Source organism: Mastigoproctus giganteus, chromosome 8 (genome assembly GCF_048544385.1).
Source record: "Mastigoproctus giganteus isolate SK-2022 chromosome 8, ASM4854438v1, whole genome shotgun sequence".
NCBI classification, from domain to species: domain Eukaryota; kingdom Metazoa; phylum Arthropoda; class Arachnida; order Uropygi; family Thelyphonidae; genus Mastigoproctus; species Mastigoproctus giganteus.
In genome coordinates this window covers 105,744,700-105,767,623 of record NC_143582.1, presented here as the reverse complement: position 1 = coordinate 105,767,623, position 22,924 = coordinate 105,744,700, and the positions used below count along the sequence as shown (strand labels likewise).

Below are 22,924 nucleotides of genomic sequence, written 5' to 3'. Positions count from 1 at the left end.
TACATTGATCGGTATTCCCCCTATGGATGTCGCGTTTAACATTCTTTCTGCCTGCTTTGTGTTTGAAGCTTCGATTAAAAGATCACCAGAACGCAGCCGTTTAACGGATTTTGGTGATCCTGCCAACCCTTCTAATCCTTTCTGGATGAAGAAGGGTGACATCTTCCCAATTGAATGCTCTCTGGTGGAATGGAGAATGAGGAAAAGCGGAGTTATAGATGGTGGTTTATCCTCAGTTCTGGCTCTTTTGGCAGAATTGGTGTCATTCTCATCTGATCGGTTAGGCAGGGGCCTTGTTGGGGCCCCAGAAGAAATTGGATTTAAATTACTCATGAGAGTAAAGAAAAAATGTCTGATGCCTAAGTACCTCACCCACCACGGAGCCCTACGAGGGGACGCCCACTCGTGAACTAGCAGGTACTGCGTACACGAATGGGACGCCGAGTTCGCTTAGAACACCATACCCACGTTACCAATAAGTCTTTATCCCGTCCCAGGACCATAGGGAGGGAGACTTATTGGAACGCAGTTGACCCTAGCAGTATAATACCACCCGCCGATTGATCCCAGTCGAGCCGGTCCGGGACCACCCGTCTCGTCGAAGCAGGGGCCAAAGTGGTGTATTAAGGCTGGGCCCCTCAACCACCAGGATCCCCCTTTCCGCTTCCACGGGTCGCGGCGCACGGCTGCACACGCCGGATTCCAATGTTGTAACCATGGAACCAAGGTATGGGCGTTGGATCCCAGTGATGCTAATCTGGAAAACCAGCAGCATCACTGGGAGGTCCCCTCACCACGTACAGGTGCCCACGTTGAGGGGTGTGTAAAAGGTAAAGACAACGGTTACTCCACTTTTACAGAGCATTGTAGCAGCCTTCGTGACTGCGAAGGCTGCTACAATGGTGAATCTGGCAGAAGGCTCAAAGATTGAGTCGCTGAGCATGAAAGAGCGATCCACTCCACTGGTGTGGAGCACTCAGCCATCGCCGAACACTTCTAGTCAACCCAGCACGACATCAACCCCCGGTGCAACATTAAGATTATTGAATGTTCTCGTCAGTACTGCTGTTGCATCTGGTTAGAATCACTACACATCTTGTCGTCATTCTTTTAACCAGAACAAAGTTGATCATGCCATTCCCATCATTGAAGTAGCCATCCTCCTGAATGATGGACGTTGGCACACACAGCAAACCCCAGCTTTGCAATTGCAGCCATAAGCCTCTACTTCCAACTGCTAACTGTTGTCAGCACCTGCTCACGTGGTTCACCTCGCATGACCACCAAACCAGGCATTCTTTATTATTTATTTTGTACTAACATTTTTCGCCTGAAGAAGGGCAACCTATGCCCAAAAGCTATCAATGTATGTTTATTTTAACTGTATATTATAACTTATTTTTATCTGTCTTCCTATCGAAGGAATTTAATAAACCAGTATTCTGTATTTCTCAGAAAAAGCTGAACTTATTGACGTTATGAACTCTGAGAACGTAGGCCTTTTCCGTTTCAGATGGAAATATGTTCACATATGCTACAAAATAATTTTAAATATTAGTGGCATGCATCATTTGAAATTGTGTCAATCCATCTTTCCTTTTATCACTTCTCTTCTTGGAGGGAAGTGCCAAAAGGAAAGGTATGTTTATAATTACATGCCAATTAATAAATGGCAAGGACAACCTCAACTTCTCTTTTGATACCATTGTCCCTCCTGTTTTTAAGCCTACCAAAAACATGCACGTTATAAACTCGTAGTGCAAGACTGTTCTTTGAAGGACACCCACATTCTTTCAGGTTGTTCACAAAAAGATGTCCAGCTTTGTACCATACAGATTCATCATCTAGAACTGACAGTGAAAGCAAATTGCTTTCGATTTAATGATATTTTTTATTTATTATTTTTTTAAAACAAAAGGTCTTCAATGCTCCAAATCACTCTTTTGCCCTACTGTGGTATATTATGCCAACATCCAGGGCAGTCCCCCCCCCACCAAATTCTCTCTTCAAGTTTCTCGACTCCCTTCAAAAGAAGTTAGTCGAGTTAATTAATAACTCACCTCTTACAGTTTCTCACTCTCTTCTAATATACATGCAGTTTATGAAGCATGCCTTTTCTGGAGATAGTCCCATGGGCAATGTTCTACTGAATTTGCCTCTGTAATTCTCCCTCCCATCCACACTCTCTTCCAAACCAATTCAAATGCATGCCAGCCACAGTCAACAACCACTCACTATTCAACAAACACGCAGAACCAACCGTTCCTCTTCCTCATTTATCCATTCTACTTCTGTTTTCTTGAACAACCTTCCTTCACACATATTTCCTGAAAACTGTAATCTACAGAAATTCAAATCTAATCTCAACATTTATTTCCTGTCCTCTCAGTCTTCAAAACATGCATATATGTTCTAAAGCCTTTTATGTTTGGGAGTTTCATAAAAAAAAAATAATAAAATAGTAAAAAGGTACAAATCGTCTCATATCCACACTCTTTTCAATTGGAAGAAATACACTTGAACAACTTACTGTGCTGAAAGTCTTTTTCCCTTTTATAGGCTTCAATAATCCAATTAGACAATAATTCAAAATTCTGACTTATTTGCTATGCTTGTCTCATTATTGATACATTAATGTATCAGAATTTAGATAATAACAAAAAAAAAAAAGCTCTTTTCATATTCTGCTCATGTTCACAAGACAGAGAGAATACAAGAACACTGCAAAATTTAGTAGTCCCATGAGTTTGAACCATGAACACTCAGGACATACATAAATGCACCCCTGCATCCAGTTTGATACAACCTCTATAAAAACATATGATAGCAGTTCTATCCTCAATTTCTTACCCAAATGACTGCTCAATTGTTCTGAATGAGAAGTGCCATTTATATCCACTTCACTACAGCCTGCCTTGCTATCACCACTCAACACTAATTGCTATTAAATGGATATTCCAGTAATTCTGGTGTAAACTGCCTATAAGTTTGATCAAACAAAAATGAATTCAAGGTTTTATGGCAAACCTATGTTTAAGATTTTGGAATTAATAACAACTATTTCCCACTCATTCTGTGACCACAACGGTACTGATTATTATAACAAATAATTTTTTCTGCAAAGGGCCATAAAAAAAAATGCAAAATTTTCTTATCAGAGATAATTAGTCATTCTTGATAATATATCAAGAATGACCCTCTCAATATATCATATCTAGGGCTAACCCTCTCAATATATTATATTTTATATGTTTTGCTCTATCATGTTTTGCTCTACCACATTTCTATTTTGGTCACTACCACCACTACTTTTTCGCTAAGCTCCAAATGGCATTAATGTCAATGAGCTTCACAATTCTGTGATGAAATATTACAACGTAAACCAAACACCGCACATTTGTCCTATGCTAGATAACAGCCGGAAGACTAAATTTAATCTGGATAAAGCAAGAGATTCAGTTTGAAAACCTTACCCCTGCTGTAGCTACTAAAACCTTACTACAAACACAACATTGGCAAGCTGGAAATACCATGAGACAAATGTATTAGTGTCTTTGGAAAATATTTATAAATAAATGTAATTGTTTTCGTACTAAACTTGGTTCACTTCCATTTGACTTATTTTTGAAAATATTTAAAAACAATAAAACATATACTAAAATTCAGAAATTTGATCATCCAGATTATACCTCTAGTCTTCTTAGTATTTCTCTCAAAGGCAAAACACTTTCGTTGGCACCAATAAACGTTGTTGAGGGCAACTTAAACATGCGATCCATATCTTTTTCTTCTAAGAAAAGAGTAATTAACTCTTTAATATATATCTGAAATGATATTCTACAAATTTGTTAAAATTTTGACAGAAGACAAAATTAAGAAGCATTTATGGCAGGGTTACCAATGGTCAGTAAATTTATAGACAGTTATATAAATATAAACAAAACTATATACATATATATTATTACGAAATTTACAGGTAGGTGTGTGTGTACAGTGTTCTCCCCAGGACCTATTGAATGGGCACACCAACCAGTGAATTTAACTGACCGCCTGGCTAAAATTTAAGCGATTCGCACAGTGTGTGTGTGTGTGTGTGTGTGTGTGTGTGTGTGTGTGTGTGTGTGTGTGTGTGTGTGTGTGTGTGTGTGTGTGTGTATGTTCCAGATATGATAGAAAAAAAATTTTAAATTTATCGGATTGGCAATGAGGTAGCAAGTTAGGTGAGATTAGGTAGTCTGCAGAAAACTTGTGCGTCAAAAACGCCCAAGTAACATGCAAAGTCCCAACGCCAGCACAGTAGCTAAAAGCTAGAAGTAAAGTGAGAGTAAAGCAAAATGAGATAGAACGTAAAGTAAAACGGTAAAGCAGAAGGCGAAAAAGTAGTGGTGGTAGTGACCAAAATAGAAATGTGGTAGAGAAAAATATGATAGAGCAAAACATATAAAATAAAATATAATATAAAAATAACATAATAGAGCAAAATTATAAAATGTGTTAATTATGGGTTAGTAGATATATTGAAAGGGACTTTATCTAGGGCTAACCCTCTCAATATATCATTCCCTTTCAATATATTTAACCCATAATTAACACATTTTATAATTTTAATAATTTTGCTTTATTATGTTATTTTTATATTATATTTTATATGTTTTGCTCTATCATGTTTTGCTCTACCACATTTCTATTTTGGTCACTACCACCACTACTTTTTCGCCTTCTGCTTTACCGTTCTATCTCATTTTGCTTTACTCTCACTTTACTTCTAGCTTTTAGCTACTGTGCTGGCGTTGGGACTTTGCATGTTACTTGGGCGTTTTTGATGCACAGGTTTTCCGCAGACTGTACCTAATCTCACCTAACTTGCTACCTCATTGCCAATCCGATAAATTTTATTTTTTTTCTATTATATCTAGAACATATTAATACAGACCGATGTAATGCATAATCTGTCACTTAGATGGCATTAACCAGAGCTGATCTATATTAAAATTTAGAAATAATATTTACAAATAAATTCTTCACCTAAGGTCGTGGGTTCGAATCCCGCCTTGAGCTTAGATCAGAGCAGAAAATGCAAAAAACTCTGGAAGGTGTAATATGGCCACAGAAGCCGATGCGGCAACAACTAGCAACAAAAAAAAATAAAATAAATATATATATAAGAGATTGTATTAAAGAGTAAAAACAGATAAAACACTGGATATGGCAAATGCACTGAAGCATGCAAAGCAGCAGCAACGGATGAGAATGTAAATATATGTATATTATAATAAATATGACAAATAAAAATAAAGAAGATGGCAGTTTGCAACACTCAGAAGACCAATGGCCAAAAAAAAAAATTGCCGAAAAATGAGCAAAAGTAGTAACCTTTAGAATAAAAATTATGTCAAAAGAAAGTTACAGCAGCCTACATCAGATAATGGCGGGAAAAATTTAGCTAAATACTCCAAAACGGAGAAGAAAAGCAAATATGCAATTAATAAATAATAATAAAATCTGATGTCAGCAAAGTGAATATCGATACATGATATTTCATCAGGGGACTACACCTATCAATATTCAACTTTGCCAACTTCAGATTTTATTATTATTTATTAACTGCATATTTGCATTTCTTCCCCATTTTGAAGTATTTAGCTAAATTTTTCCTGCCTTTATCTGATGTACGCTGCTGTAACTTTCTTTTGACATTTTGATGTAATTTTTCTTTTTAAAGGTTACTACTTTTTGTTCATTTTTCGGCTATCTTCTTTTTTTTTTGCCTTTGCCTTACCGTGTGTTTCAAACTGACATCTTCTTTATTTTTATTTGTCATATTTATTATATGATATACATATATTTACATCCACTGCTGCTGCCTTGCATGCTTTGGTGCATTCGCCATATCCAATTTATTTAACTTTCTGATGTCTTATCTGTTTTTACTCTTTAATACAATCTCTTACATATTATATCAATTTAAGAATTAGTTATCTGCTACTTTGTGCAATACTATTCTTTAAATTACACTCATTTCTGTTTTTCAGTCTTTAGATGGTCTTGTTTGTAACTCCGTTTTGCCATTTGCTGGCTTCAATCTTTAATGCATAGTTAATCTATTTTTTTTTTTTTTTTTTTTTCCTTGTGGCATTTAGTGTTGCTTGCATTGGCATTTATATTATTATATGTACAAATGCATCCTTTGCTGCTGCTTTGTGTGCTTTGGTGCATTTGTTTTGTCTAAACGATTTTTATCTTTCTGTTATCTTTATTGGTTTTAATACACTATATATATATATATATATATATATATATATATACACAACCATTAAATATTGACAAAAGTTAAATTATAATAAAAAGGAATTGCATGTTGCTGCCTCTAATGAATGTTTAATTATCTATTTATTTAATTTATTATAATTTAACTTTTGTCAATATTTAATATAATTCAATGGTAGTGTGGGTTGATATGCTAATTTAGCAGCTCCTGTGCCACCATCTATTTTCCTTTCTTCTATATAAGCTGATTCAGCTTACAGTATGTCAGTGGTGTGGATCTGCTTTAGAGTGCTGTCTGTTCTATAATTTATTTTTCGCTGCATAAGGACCACCGCCGTGCAAATCCTCTGCATTGGAGGATCGATCGGAGGAGGAAGGGTGATTTGGTACTTCGATCTTTTCACCATTGCGACGATTTGTATAGCGATTGAAATGCAGCGATTCCATGACCATTATTGGCCTTGTGGTCCTCTGTCGATATGGGGCATAATGGTCAGTCTATTTTATTTTATTTTAATTTATTCTGATTTTGTTATCTTTTAGTAGTTCCTTCAACCCCCTTTTTTGGTGATATTTCACATCTTTTGAAACTGGTACCTCTCGGGGAGTACTGCTAAATTAACATGTAATTGGCATTATTCTAAATTTTATATACGTCATGTTAATTGGATTTAAAGTTCAAAATTATATAGGGGTTTCTGGGCTATTATTTATGTCTAACTTTTATTTTTCGTTCGTTCGTTTATTTGGTTATTTTTATGTTAATTTTCGCTCTACAGTTTTTGGCATACTACTGGCTTATGCTTTATTTTATTTAATTTTAAAAAAAAAAATATATATATATATATACTGAATCTTTCATAATAAAAATAAAATAAAAAGGTACAGCAAACATCAGAGACAGAAAAAAGCATATTCCTCTACATAATGCTTGAAATATAAACACCAAAATAAATTAGAATAATAATTAAAAATAATGCCATCAGCATGGCAAGACAAGAACGAAAATAGTCAAAATTAAACATAACCATCAAACCAACAGGGAGGGACAAGAGAGGTAACAAGAGTAAAAATATTGCAGCAGAAACTCTCTAAGATAATTTAGAACATCTAAATGTAAGGATAATAAAATAATAATTCATTAAATTTCGAATGCCAATTAAAAAGAAATTTAACGGTGCCCCCTCTGACGGGCACCAAGTCCAAATTTATGTGACATATTACCAACACAGATGTAAATCACTACAATAAAATAAAACAAAAATAAACCATCTCTTCCCTCCCTGTTGGTTTGATTGATCGTTATGTTTAATTTGGACTATTTTTGCTCTTGTCTTGCCATGCTGCTGACATTTTTATTTTTTATTCTAATTTATTCTGATGGTCACACACACACACCCACCCACCCACCCACCCACCCACCCCTGTAAGGTTCGTAATACTATACAATATCCATAAAAATAGAACACAGAAATTTTTAAGAGTTCTAGAATTTACAGATTATATACAATACAGGAATACCTTGCATAGCGCGGTTTAGAACAGCGCGGGTTTCGCTATAGCGTGGTTCACAAATTGAAAAAAAATTAACTGCGTTATGCACCAATACATTTGATATGTATGTATGTATTATTATAATGCCAGCACGTAGGCCAATGCATTATGGATTCAAGGCCACGCTCATTGTTGTCACAACTCCCATTACATACGGACTCTGCTAGCTTTGATAGATTAGTAAACACTAGATTCCAAGAAGTGAGGTCATTGATTGTGCATAACCTGTACAAATATTTTTCCCTGTGTATTTTTATTAAAGATTATTTTTTAAAAACGTTACACCTTTATATGCAAATATGAGTGGAAAGAAGAAATGTAATGGCGCCGAGTGTTCTTCTAGATCCAAACATTGAACGAGGTATGAAAGTAAGTCAGGCGTTGCAAAATTACCTTCGATGTTATAAAGAGATGTATGCAGATAAAAAGAAGAAAAAAACTGTGCAAACTAAGCTGATCGGTTATTTTTCAAAATAAAAATACAGTACATACTTCACTTATATTCTTTTGGTATGTACATACCGCAATAAAAATCATTTGTACTGTATTTACTAGTATTTTTCATTTTTATCATTTTAGTTTCTTTTTTTACAAGAATTTCATGTGCATCAATTTATAGTAAACAATTACCTATATATTTTTGCAACTCGACCCATATAATCAAATTGTCGGAACGCATTACATTAAAATACATACTAATAATACCTCGATCAGTGTGGTTTTGCATGGCGCGGTATTTTTTTGGCACGAATTAACTGCGCTATGCGAGGTATTCCTGTACAGCAAATGTACCTCTTAACTGGACACAGAGCGATTAATGCCAAAACCCAGAAAGCCCAGATGCATATCGACCCATCGCACTGCTCTCGGTGGTAAGTAAAGTATTCGAAAGACTACTTCACAGAAGAATAATTGCTCACTATGGAAAAGCTGGACTCCATGCCGCGAATCAGTATGGCTTCAAGCCAGGGACCTCGACAGTGGACGCACTGGGAAACCTACTCAGGACGGTACAAGAATGTAGAAACAAGTACCTGCTTCTCATCTCGGTTGACTTTGCTGGGGCGTTTGACTCACTTTGGTGGCCAAGCGTCCTGGCGAGGTTGAGGGAGGCACGGGTGCCAACAAACCTATTCAAGGTCATAGAAAACTATTTATCACATAGAAGAGTGGAGATCAATGTAGAATACCATAAGGTCACAAGAGAGGTACACAGAGGCTGTCCGCAGGGGTCGGTGCTGGGACCACTCCTGTGGAATATGGTGTTAGATGAGTTCTTAGTGATGGATCTGGGACCCATCAGGACACAAGCATTCGCTGATGACCTGATATTGACCGTGGGAGCGGATTCCCGGGCCCAGTTGGAAACCCACGCAAACCAAGCACTGCAGCAACTCCAGCAATGGGCCGCAAAACACCAGCTAACAATTTCACCCACAAAGACCTCTTCAATCCTGCTTAAAGGAACCCTGCAATTGCGACGACCACCGCAAATAAAAATTGACAATGTCACCATTAAGTTTGTAAACCAACTTAAGTATCTAGGCGTGGTACTGGACAACAACCTCTCGTTCCAGCTGCACCTAAAGTACATAAGAAAAAAAATCAGGAGCTATTCTGCACTGGTAGCCAGAGTTACTAGGAAAGATTGGGGACTCAAAAAAAGAGCCCTGACGCTATATTACAGGACAACGTTTCTCCCAGCAATTACTTACGCCTCAGCAATTTGGTTCCCAAAAACTGCACTGGCAGTGAATAGAAGAATTCTGGACATGATCCAAAGGACCATACTCTTAACTACGACGCATGCGTGCAGTACAGTGAGTACTCCAGCACTACAGGTACTCGCTGGAGCGCTTCCTTTGGACCTGGAGGTCGTTCGCACAGGTCTGCTATACTTGCTATCCAGGGGAGTGGCGGCCACACATCTGGACTACACAACTGACCCAGCGAACAACCTAAAAACGGAAAAAACTAGATTACAGAACCACCTGCTAAAATTATGGCAGAGAAGATGGACGGAGACCACCAAGGGTGAGATAACCAGAAGATATCTACCTGACCTCCAGAAAATCTACCCAAAACAGCCGACCTGGTACTTCTCAGGGTACCATTTGACATCTCTAATAACAGGACACGGACCCTACAATGAGAAGCTGCACGGATTCGGACTCACTGAGGACCCAAACTGTACGTGCAGGGAGACAGAAAGCTGGAATCACATAGTGTACGAGTGCCCACAATATAAAGACCTCAGAGGGGTACTTATAACAAAAATACGATACCTACCAAAAGGATTGGAATCCCATTTCATAGATACTGAGGATGAATATAGAGCATTATCCCAGTTCGCACAAGACCTCTTCATCAGGAGAAGGACATTAATCACCATCTACAATGACTGACATCAAGTACCACTATTGAGACACCAGCCAGCACAATGTAAAGGCTGCAACTAAAGATGAGGGACACAAGCACAAGGACGGAGCTTGCCCCATGAGTAAAGAAACTTGAAACAATAGCCATATGGCGATCTGAAGAGGGCACTCTAGCCCCCTTCACCTTTAAACCTACTTCCTTGGGGGGAGGGGGGACATTTTCGTCCTCCTCTCCTCTCCACCCTATATCTTCTACTCTGGTGGGACATGGGCATGTCCCACTGAAAACTGGGGCTACCTACTCTATTGGCCCCATATTTCTGTCTTTCTCCCCCCAGCCATCTGCCTCCCCCCCTCTCTATCTATGCGCTAGCGAAAGCCCTACCCAAAAACTTAACATATCTAAATTACCTTACGCCCATCGTAGAATCGCTTAGCAAAACTAAGCGATTCTACCCCTACGTCGACGCGTTTCTGTCTTTTTTTTTTTTTTTTTTTTTTTTTTGTAAGGTCCTAGCCGCCGAAATCTCAGGAAATTCAGTGGCAGGACCTGCCAGAGTGAAACAGACTACTGGGTTCCTGGACTGCCTCCACGGGGCGTAAGTGGGGCAACGTTGGGCCTCAGTAGGGGCCCAGCGGCTAAATGACCAGATGAACAACGGTACAAGGCATCACACATATACAAAGTCCATACACTTTTAAATCTCTGGCTTTTCCAGTCAACTGGTTCACCCACAATGTAAACTACGCGGAGATGGGGAGAACCCCTTGTGCCGCTTGACCCTAAACACACTTACACTTACACTTAATGCCAAACTGTCTCAACTTGGGATTCAGGTTGATCCAACTTGCACTTGCAGGGGGCTGGAGAGCTGGCAGCGCCTAATGTATGACTGCAGGCTCTATGAAGACCTACGTGGTATTTTACTCACCAGAATTCACTACTTACCAGGGACAAGAACATCAGCTCCTAGACACGAAGGAGTATCAAGCCTTCTCGGATTACGCACAGGCACTATTCAGGAGGAGGAGGAGAAACCAAATGGCCGCAGCCCACAACTCACTACCATTATAACCAAAGAACATCTGTTCTTCAGCTCACTAGGACTGGACACCAGAAATGACCCACCCCCAAGAATTAGAAAACTCAGGAAACAAACTATACCAAAACAGACTAACATGGACGGGACCCATGTCCCATGAAAGACAAATGGAGATGACTACCAAACTTAGACACCCCACCAGCTGGGTCTATGTAAACAAGACACACTCCTGAGAACTGGAAAGCTTAAGAAATAAACCACACTGAGGTAAAGGACTAACATGGACGGGACCCAGGTCCCAAGGATGACAACTCGGACATGACACCAGATTGGACACCACCAACGAGGTCATTGTATAGTTTTCCTGCAGACGCTTGTTGGCAATCGCACCGGGCTCCCTTGACTGGTGCCTTTCCACCCCCTCCCCTGTGCCGGTGGTAGGAGGGTCCCACCACCGGCACAGGGGAGGTACAAACATTTACAACGTACAAACTTTACCTGTAAACTCCAGTTTCAGACAAAACACCTAGATGTCATAAAATATTAAGCTTGGTTCTCTTCTTGCCAAAATCTGACTTAATAATTGCATAAACTGTCCTGGGCACTGTATCGTTGTGTTATCTGCCCATGATTATGCAAATGGTCTATCAATATCGTTGGTTATGTGATGTGTGCATGTGCTTCTTGTCCCCACATATAAAGTTATCGTATGCATGTTAAACTGTATACGTGTGCATAAGCATTAGTTGAGGCATATGATGAAAAAAAGCAAGCTTATACAGAATCAGCCAAAAAAAATAATAATAATCTTCCCATTTTGCCTGTTCAGTCACTCCAAATGTCTAGTTGAGCCTTAAATTTATTTAAGCTATCAACTTCCACAACAACAACAAATGGAACTCTTCCAGCAATCAACTACCCACTGGCAAAAGGCAAACTTCTGCATATCTATTCTACAACTGTCTTTCCTCAATTTGAATCTATGCCCCCTTGAGTTCTTAGTCTGAGCAAGCAGTAGTATCCCATCAGCACTGAGCCTGCCCTAAACATTCAAGGCCTTATACACCTTAATCAGATCACCTCGCAGGTGCCTAGTCACCAGATGCTGTAACTTGCAGAACTTAAGCTTTTCTGCATAAGCGCACCCCTTTGTTCCTCTCACAAATCTTGTTGCCCTTCTCTGTACTCGTTCTAGCAACTCTACATCCTTCCTAAAATAAGGCCTACAGACCCGTATGCAATACTCAAGGTGTGGCCTGACCATTGCCTTATAGAAAGGGATAATCATCTCCATGACTCTGCTAGCAAAATTCCTATATATCATTGACAAAACTACATGACCTGCTCTGGCAGCCCATCTGCACTGCTCAGAGAACTTCATATGTCACTGCACCCGCAGTGACATATGAAGCGCAGTGACAATTACCTGCAGGTCTTTTTCATTCTCCACTTCCCTGAGTGTAGTACCATACAATTGATACATTTCTCTTGGGTTACTGCTACCCATATGCAAGTACTTTGCATTTGTGAATGCTAAACTTCAGTTGCCACTTCTCAGCCCATCTGCTTAACTTTTCTAAATACTGTTGCAGTAGCATACTGTCTTTAGTATCAGTAACAACCCTACCAACTTTTGTATCATCTGCAAACTTGGACATTAAGCCTGATATACCTTCATCGATATCATTGATAAATACACAAAATAACAATGGGCCCAGCACCAAACCCTGTGGGACTCCACTAATAACATTAGTCCACGTAGAGACCATTTATTACCACTCTCTGCCATCTCCCACTCAACCATCCCTTTATCCATGGCAGTAACTTCCCCTTAATGCCATACCGCTCCAATTTGTATAGCAGTCTTCCATGTGCAACAGTATCAAAAGCTTTCCTGAAATCCAAGTATATGATATCAAAATTATTTTTTGCATCCTGTTCCTTTGTGATCACATCGTAGTATCCAATCAAATTGGTCAGACAAGACTTCCACAAGAATCCATTCTGTGCCTGTACTATTGCTGCAGTCTTGTTTAGGTGATCCTGTATCACCTCTTTATCCAGTGAATCCATGTATAAGTATAGTGCGAAAGCATCAATAATACATGGCCAAATCTGAACGAACAGAATATTAGCAAAGCGGCATCTTTTAAGTTATATCTCATATTGTGAATACCTTCACAACAAGTTGCCATGATATTGCACTACTTCGAATAAGTAACGCTTCACCTGAGGGGAAGACTAATGTTACTTATTCTCAGATGGACACCACCACCCAGACAGCACTGTTTCAGGGCTATTTGGTCCTTCTTCGGTGGGTGGGTAGGTACCCAAGTGATGCAATGATGGAAAAACAGTTAGGAAGTATAACTCCACAATATGAGAGATGCTTGATGGTGTATGATGTGTTTAGACTATAAAGTGTTTAGGGCATAAGCCTCAAGCTATGGAAAAGTCTAGCTTATACACAGTCTAGACTTTTCCATAGCTTGAGGCTTACACCAGTGAATCCATTATTTTTCCCGGAACAGAAGTTAAACTAACAGGCCTATAATTATTTGTGTCACCCTTTGACCCCCTTTGTGAATTTGGGATACATTTGCACCTCTCCAGTCTGTGGGTACCTCCCCTGAATCTAATGATGCACTCATAATTATGGCTAATGGTTTGCTAACTTCCCTCGCTGCCTCCTTCAATATAACTGGATAGCTTCCATCCACCCCAGGTGCCCTTTTTATGTTTAACTTCAATAATTTCTCCTCCACTTTGCTCTCTATTACAAAATCACTTAGCTGCCTGTTAGAGTTTGATAAACTTCTGACATTCCCCTCCTTGAATAACTCCTCATATGTGAATGAAAAATACTCATTCAGTTTATCAGCTAATTGAGCAGGATCATCAACAGTTGAACCATCTATGTTAAGTGGACTAATCTGATTCATCCCTTTCTTTCTAGAGTTTACATAAGTAAAGAACTCTTTGCATCCTTTGCCAAAGATTTCTCGTAATCTTCCTTTGCCTCCCTGACCTCCTTTGTGACTTGATTACAGACTACCTTATATCTGCCGTAGGCTTCTGTGTCACCTGATAATTTATATTCGTCCCATCAAGAGTATTACTCCCTCTAGTTGTCTCCTGAACATGCTGATATAGAAAACAATCATTAACCCATAAATCCACAAAAGCCTTGCTAGCTTGTGAATGACCAACCCACAAATTCCATTCAATATCTGGGAAATTAAAATCTCCCATTATAAGACTCTCTGATTTATTGGCCCACTCTATTTCCCTGTACAGTTTCTTGTTATACTCAAAGTCATTAGGCCTATAGCACACTCCTACTCTCAATTTTGATCTCCCACTGCTTATGTCACACCAAACGGACTCGACACTGCACTGTCCAGCAATGTCGACTGGCTTCACTTCTTTTGATTTTATGTGTTTCTTAACTAATAGCATAACCCCTCCTCCCTTCCTGTCCTGTCTATCCTCTCTGTACACATTGTACTCTCCAAATTCCATATACCTGTGTGACACCACATCTCTGATATCCCAACAATATCTGCCTTTGATGTTTTGAGCAATACCTCAAATTCATCAAATTTATTTACCAAACTCCTAGCATTGGTGTACATGCAAGCATACATGCACCTGTTCCTATTCTTAGCTACCCCTAACACAACCCATGTGTTTACTTGTACCGCAATGACTCCCAGCAGTCTCTGAAATATCCTGCATCTTGTTTTCCAGGCTGCTGCTCATTCCAATAGAAGCAGTGGAAGAATCACTTTCACCTCTGCCAGTGGCTACTGTTAATCTATTAGTCCTTGTATCCCTCCAAGCTAGCAGTTTTCCGACCCACCTAACTCTGCCTCGATAGCATCAGCAAGTATTCTTGCACCCTTTCTATTTAAGTGTAGAAGCAGTCTCTACTGTTAACAAGTACAGACCAGGCGGAAAAATTCCTGTCTATATGGTCCTGCATTACTTCTTCAACCCATGACTCCGTTGTTTTCACGGAACAGAAGTTAAGCTAATGGGTAGTCAAGCATGTCTGCAATTATTCATTTCACCCTTTGATCCCTCTTTTGAACTGGGGTCACATTCTGATATCTCCAGTTCATTGGGACCTCGCCTGAATCCAAAGATGCTCGTATAACTATGACTAAGAGTTAGCTTAACTTCTTTTCTGCCTCCCTTAATATTATTGGATATATCCCATCCACCCCACAAGACTGCTTTATGTTTGGCATTACCAATTTCTCTTTCACTTTCCTCTCACTTATCACAAGATCATCTTAGCGTCTGATAAGCTTCTGGCATTACCTTCCCTAAAGAATTCCTCATGTATGAATACCTATTCAGATTTGTGTGCAACCTGAGCAGGATTACTGCTGGTGGTTTTATAATATTTATAAAATCATCTGCACAGTACAGTAAAATAAATTATTTCCCATTCTAAAAAGCACAAGAGTAGTTGTCACACTGCACTACTTCCAAAGGATAGCCATGCCAAAGATCGGTAATTTGTTCGAAAGATGAGACACTGCTATTGCAGCCTGTTTAGGGACTAACTGGCAGATTGCATATAGCGGCAATACCATTAAAATGGCAAATTAACCTTTTAACAAGGTCATTCTGAAAGTACTGCTATACTGGGGCAGCTCATTGTAAAGGCAAAGTAAACTCCTCACCAAGTCTTTGGTAGTATATAGTACTAGTTTTCTTATTACTTTGAAGCTATGTCAACATGAATTATAAACAGCAATCTCTGAGTTCCAAAACATTCACTAAACAGGAAATGTGTTCAGTGACTCATCCTCAGTCTAATATTCCACAAGTTGAACTGCGAATTTCAGAAAATGAGTAATCCATCATTTATTATTAATGAGTTGCAAATCTTGTTCATAAATAGCAATTAGACAGCCTGAGCCAAAATGTCCACTCTCTACCATCAGCTCTAAGATTGGCCATTCACCAAAACCAAGAGCAATTTTCCAATTTTTAGGAGGTTTGTTGAATTTTAGAGTTCAACTTTATAATCATCCATTCAAAATTGCAATAATGATAAAAAGTTATTATTATTTTGTTGTTATTTGATTTTTTAGGAGCATTAGCAGCTAAGGCCATACTGCTCCGGGGATATGCAGTGGTCATTCCCTGACCTTTCCGCAGCCTCCATGTTTGGTGGTGATGGGCTCTAACCCCGGTCTAATCAAGAAACATGTGCTACGCACTGCCACTCCTGCCCACTTGGCTAAGGAGACGCTCTGCTAAACAGTGATGGAAAAAAGAATTCAAAACAGGTTACAAACCGATGGAATTAATGGAATTAATTTCACAGATGTTATGCCACAGCTAATCTCATCATATACATAAAAAATTTAAGAGTAAAGCCATGCCTTCAGAAAAACACTCTAGAAAATAGATTGCTTCAATCTTTGAAAAAACTAAAACTGCAACAAAAGTGTATAGTAAATTACCATTAGCAGTGGCATCAGATAAAAAAAAAAATCCTGTGTTTATAAACTTGACAGTTTTATTTTTTTTTTCACTCATGTTGATATTAATGAATATACATGAATAAACTTCTTATAGTATTTTAATTTTTAGATTTGTTCTCATTTACAGCTCAGCAAAATAGTAAGTGTTCACTTTTCACAAAGAATTCCAAACATTGAATTATCTACCATTATACACAACTTCGTAATACAGGGGATATCAGAATACTGACTTTATTCAACATTCTAAAAATAAAAATCAGTAGAGACGTGATGCAAAAAAAAAAAAAAAAAAAAAAAATACTATCCACATCACCTACACATCCCTTCCCACTTCCCAACTTACATAAGAGTTGCATTCCACGGAACGCTATGTAAGTTGAATTTTACATAATTCGGAATTTCCTTCAATGCTTATACAGCTCTCGCAACTATGCGCACTGAATTTTATTGAAACAAAAAAGAAATCTTCAGCGAACATGTAAATAGAATCATTTATTAAATTTTTTTTTATCTCATGTGGAGGAAAAATTACAAAAAGGGAGAGGAGACAGACATAATGTCAGCAAGTTTTACCTTTCAATCATTGTTGACAGAATTAACTCTCCAGCTGATAAATCTCTGCAAAGAGTTAGAAGAGGTTTATTCCAACACATCACAAAATTTCTCTGCAGCTGCAGAATTGGCACTGGCAACTTCCCCACATACTTTAATGTTTTGGAAACCAGCATGATACTTGAACCTATTAAAACCACCCATTGCCACGAATTTCACCATACTTTTCTTTAATATGTATCTTCATAAATAATTCTTGCTTTTGCTTGAATGGCCATTGGACTCAGGGGCACTTGCTTCTGAATCTGATTTTTCCTCCATAATATTAATTTCTTTTCCATCTTCAATATAGCACCTGAACGCTGTTTCGTCATCACTGTTGATCTTAAATGCATTGATCCTTTAACATGTTCTTTTATACATGCACAGTCCCTTAAATTAGTATTCACTGTTGAAACAGCGAGACCTAATACCATGTAATAGATGACAAACTTTGACCTGCTTCGTACTTCTTACTATCTTCATTTATAAATCAATTTTGTTTCGTTTCCTAGCACTCACACTTTCTGTTGATCCCTTTCCCTTCACCATCGTAATAAGTAAATAGGAACGAAGAGAAGAGGCTGAAGATTTATTTATGTTTTTTATATGATTGAAGATTTCAGTGAAGAGGAACTCATTTCACCATAATATCGTAACATAAAAACTCACAGAATTCCAGTTATCGGTATTATTGCAAATGCAATAAGATCGAGTTTACTACCCGTTTATAATTGATTGCGCTAACATAAAAGCCTAAAAAACCGGAAAATGCAAATAGTTTTTATTGTTTTTTAGTGGTGACCCTCCAGAAATGTGTTTTAGAAAAATATCACAACGACGTTTAAAATCAATTCTCATAAAGGTGAAAAAACTAACGATGAAAGTGTAGTGGAATTTCCATTACAAAAATGACCTTTTAGCGAGATAAGCAGCTTAGACATATAGCGAAAATTTCAACTTCCGAGGTCTTGGAACGAATTACCAAAAAAAACAATGTGGTTTTTTTTTTTTTTGGTAATTCGTTTTTTTTGGGTACACATTACAATATTTTGGGATATTGGGTTCACATTACGATATTTTCACGACACCTCCATTTATTCCTATGGGATGCAAAATATGTTTTCACGATTTTTTAAGTCTGCACCAGCCGGCAAAAACTTACAAAGTCAAATTTCCGTAAGTCGAATATTACGTAAGCCTGGGAGTGCATGTATGAGAAATCATGCAAATAGCAGTAGTAGTGGCATGTGATGCAAGAAAGCAAATGTATGAGCTTATGCAGCATCAGCCAAAAAAAAAAAAAAAAAAAATCACACCATTCCCTCCCAAATGCCTGTCCAGTTCCTCCTTAAATTTATTCAACCTATCAACTTACACAACGACAGATGGAAGTTTGTTCCAGTAATTAACCACCCGCTGGCTAAAGGCAAATTTCCACACATCTATTCTACATCTGTCCTTTCGTAATTTGAATTTATGCCCCCTTAGGTTCGTAATCTGAACAAGTGGAAGGATCCCATCAGAATTCAGCGTGCTCAACCCATTCAAGGCCTTATATACCTCAATCAGATCACCGCGCAGGTGCCTAGTCTCCAGCCACTGCAATTTGCAGAACTTAAGCCTCTCTTGATAAGAGGATCCCTTCATTCCCCTCAACAATCTTGTTGCCCTTCTCTGTACACGCTCAAGTAAATCTACATCCTTCCTAAAATGAGGCCTCCAGACCTGTACGCAGTACTCAAGGCGTGGCTTGACCATTGCCTTATACAGAGGGATAATCACCTCCTTCTCCCTGCTAGCAAAATTCCTATATATCATTGACAAAACCCCATGACCTGCCCTGGCAGCCTGTCTGCATTGCTCAGAAAACTTCATATCTGACTGCACAATTACTCCCAGGTCTTTTTCATTTTCTACCACCTTAAGTGTAGTACCACACAGTTGGTACGTTTCTCTGGGGTTACTTCTACCCATATGCAGTACTTTGCATTTGTGAAGGTTAAACTTCAGTTGCCACTTCTTAGCCCAACTGCCCAAATTATCTAGATCCTGTTGCAGTAGCACACTGCCATTACTGTCATTAACAACCCTGCCAACCTTTGTATCATCTGCAAACTTCGACACTAAGTCTGATATACCTTCATCAATATCATTGATAAATATACAAAACAACAGTGGACCCAACACCGAACCCTGTGAGACTCGACTAATAACATTAGTCCAAGAAGAGCAGGACCCATTGATTACCACCCTCTGTCTTCTCGCACTTAACCATCCTTTTATCCATTGTAGCAACTTACCCTTAATACCATTCTGCTCCAATTTGTACAATAGTCTTCCATGAGTAACAGTGTCAAAAGCTTTCCTGAAATCCAAATATATGATATCAAAATTATTTTTTGCATCCAGTTCCTTTGTAACCACATCATAATATTCTATCAAATTTGTCAGACAAGACTTTCCCTTAACAAACCCATGCTGTGTCTGAATTATTGCTACAGTCTTGTCTAGATGATCCTGCAATGCATCTTTAACCAGCAACTCCATTATTTTACCCGGAACAGAAGTTAAACTAACTGGTCTGTAATTACTCGTGTCACCCTTCGATCCCCCTTTGTGAATTGGGGATACATTTGCACATCTCCAGTCCGTGGGAACCTCCCGAGTCCAAGGATGCTCTCATAATTATGGCTAAGGGTTTGCTTAGTTGCTTTGCCGCCTCCTTTAATATAACTGGATAGATCCCATCCACCCCAGGTGCTTTTCTTACGTTTAACTTCAACAGTTTCTCTTCCACTTTGCTCTCAGTTATTACAAAATCATTAAGTATCCTGCTACAATTTGATAACCTTCTGCCATTTTCAAACCTTAATAATTCCTCACGTGTGAATGTAGATGCAAAATACTCATTCAGTTTGTTTGCTATCTGAGCAGGATCATCAACAGTCGAACAAGCGATGTCAGATTCATCCCCTTCCTTTTAGAGTTTATATAAGTAAAGAAATCCTTGCTGTTTTTCTTAGCATCTTTTGCCAAGGATTTCTCGTAATCTGCCTTTGCCTGCCGAACCTCCTTTGTGACCTGATTACAGATTAACTTATATCTGCCATAGGCTTCTGAGTCGCTTGATAATTTATATGCATCTCATGCATTTTTCTTCTCTGTTACGAGTCTCATTAGTTCATTTGACAACCATTTAGGCCTAAACCTTGAACAATATTTCTTAATAGGTATGAAACTTTTAGTAACATCCACGATTAATTCCTTGAATGCTTCCCACTTAGAATTTATTGTTGGTAACATCGTCAGTTGATCCCACTGTTCAGAATTTAAAAACTGTCGGAGACCACTGTACTCGCCTTTACGGAAGCAAAAACCCTTTCCTTTACCCCTGATGGTAATTAAATCTTTAAGTAAATCCCACGTCAGTACACTATGATCACTGCCACCTACTGGTTCTTTTATCTGCAAATTCCTAATACATGAATGATCACTGCTGATAACCAGATCAAGAGTATTACTTTCTCTGGTTGCCACTCGAACATGCTGCTGCAGAAAACAATCATCCAATAAATCCACAAAAGTCTGACTAGTGTGTGAGTGCCCAACCCACAAGTTCCAGTCAAATATCTGGGAAGTTAAAATCCCCCATTATAAGACATTCCGATTTACTAGCCCACTCTATTTCTCAGTACAATTGTTCACTGCACTCATTCGAGTCATTAGGCCTATAACACACTCCTACTTCTATTTTTGCTTTCGCAGTGCTTATGTCACACCAAACTGACTCAACAGTGCACTGTTCATCTATATCAACTGGATGCACTTCTTTTGATTTTATGTTTTTCTTAATTAACAGCATAACACCTCCTCCCTTTCTATCCTTTCTGTACACATTGTACTCCCCAAATTCCAGTTCGGCATTCCTTATATCAGTGTGACACCATATCTCTAATATCCCAACAATATCCGCCTTTGATGTCTTGACCAACACTTAAAATTCATTAAATTTATTTACTATACTTCTAGCATTGGTATACATGCAAGTATACATGCACCTATTCAAATGGCAATCATGACAACCAAACATAGATTTTATTGCATTTATATGTACAAACTGAAATGACAAATGAATGTAATAGTATTATGTACTGTAAATCAACAAAAGAAGTCCTCAATATTTTTCTGTTTCTCCTCGAGCTGCAATTACAGCCTTGCAATGATCTGGTATAGAGTTAATCAACTTCTGGATATATGTTGTACCACACCCTTACAATGATCTGCTCCAGCTGAATCTTACTTGTTGACTTCTTCTGAGCAATTTTAGACAACATTATGCACAAGCAATTCTCAACAGGTTTCAAATCTGGACTGCTTCCGGGCCGGGCCAGCCCAACACTGTAATGCCAGCATTTATGAGATATGACTGCACTGTAAGGGAGAAAAACCAAGGGAAAACAATGGTGTAAGTATATTTTAATCCTTGTGAGACATAAGAAGACAAACTCATCATTAAATCTAAATAGCATAAAAATTACCAGTTTTGCTATGTGGCAAGGTGCTGAGTCCTGTTGAAAAATGCAGTTTTGGACGTCTATGTGGTGATCCCTAATAACGGGTTTCAGGCACTCCTCCAAGATAGCAGTGTAGGTTTCAGCATTCAACGTTCCATTAACAAAATTCATTCACCCCACCCCTTTGCTCGTTATGCATCCCAAGGCCATCTGACCGGCAGGGAACTTTACAGCCAGTATTATGCAGTCAGGATGGTATGCCTCCGATTTTCGTCTTCTGATATATTGCTTCCCATCTGAGCCATGCAAGTTGAATTTTGATTTGCCTGAAAAGATGACGGTGTCCCATTGCTCTTTTGTCCGTGAAACATGCCTTTTAGCCCAAGAAAGTTGCTTTTTCCTCATTTGCAGGGTCAACAAAGGCATCTTCTTGGGATGATAGGCATGAAGACAACATTCCGATAGCCGTCTTTTGATAGTTCATGCACTTGTTTCAACACCAGAGGCCATCTCAAAGTCCAGTTTTAGATTAGGAGCACTAGCATAGCGATTATTAAGGCATAGTCTTTTCAAATATCGATCTTAGGAAGGCGTAGTCACTCTCTTACTGCCTGATCAAGGTCTTCTCTTCACGCTTTAATTTCAGTTGCCTTTGCTTTGCAACAAACAAAATGACTGTATTCAAATAATATCATATATGTTTCACTACAAATGTTACTTTTTTTTTTTTTAAGGTGATGCAGTTTTTTTGTCCGCCACTGTATATGCTAAACGCTATGTCCCATTCACAGAAAAAACAAGACATTTTTGTGTAGCCAGATTGCAGTCCAAGTAAAATGCCTATCAGTTTAAAGTCAGCACAGACCAACCAACCATATTCTTCATACTTTATGTTTGCCAATAACCTTCAATTTCTCATATCATTCTTTAAAATGCACAGAGTGAGCCAGTGGAACTGACCCATATTTATTCCCATTGTGCAACAACACAATTTTGACACAATTCTTGTTTGATAAGTCAACAGAAAATCAATTGAAACTGCTAAATAGTGCATTAAGTCGCTTACATTA

The 22,924-nt window shown here is 38.5% G+C and overlaps 1 protein-coding gene across 3 annotated transcripts in view; it reads right to left on the bottom strand.

The window, feature by feature from the left end:
* The window catches only part of LOC150081753 (2-oxoglutarate dehydrogenase complex component E1-like), a 1,213,922-nt gene that overhangs the window by 969,454 nt on the left and 221,544 nt on the right, over window positions 1-22,924 (bottom strand). For all 3 annotated transcript variants that reach the window (XM_090378853.1, XM_090378854.1, XM_090378852.1), the window contains exon 4: window positions 3,690-3,790. In XM_090378853.1, the coding sequence (XP_090234979.1) occupies window positions 3,690-3,790 (101 nt within the window). The remainder of the gene's footprint in view (window positions 1-3,689; window positions 3,791-22,924) is intronic.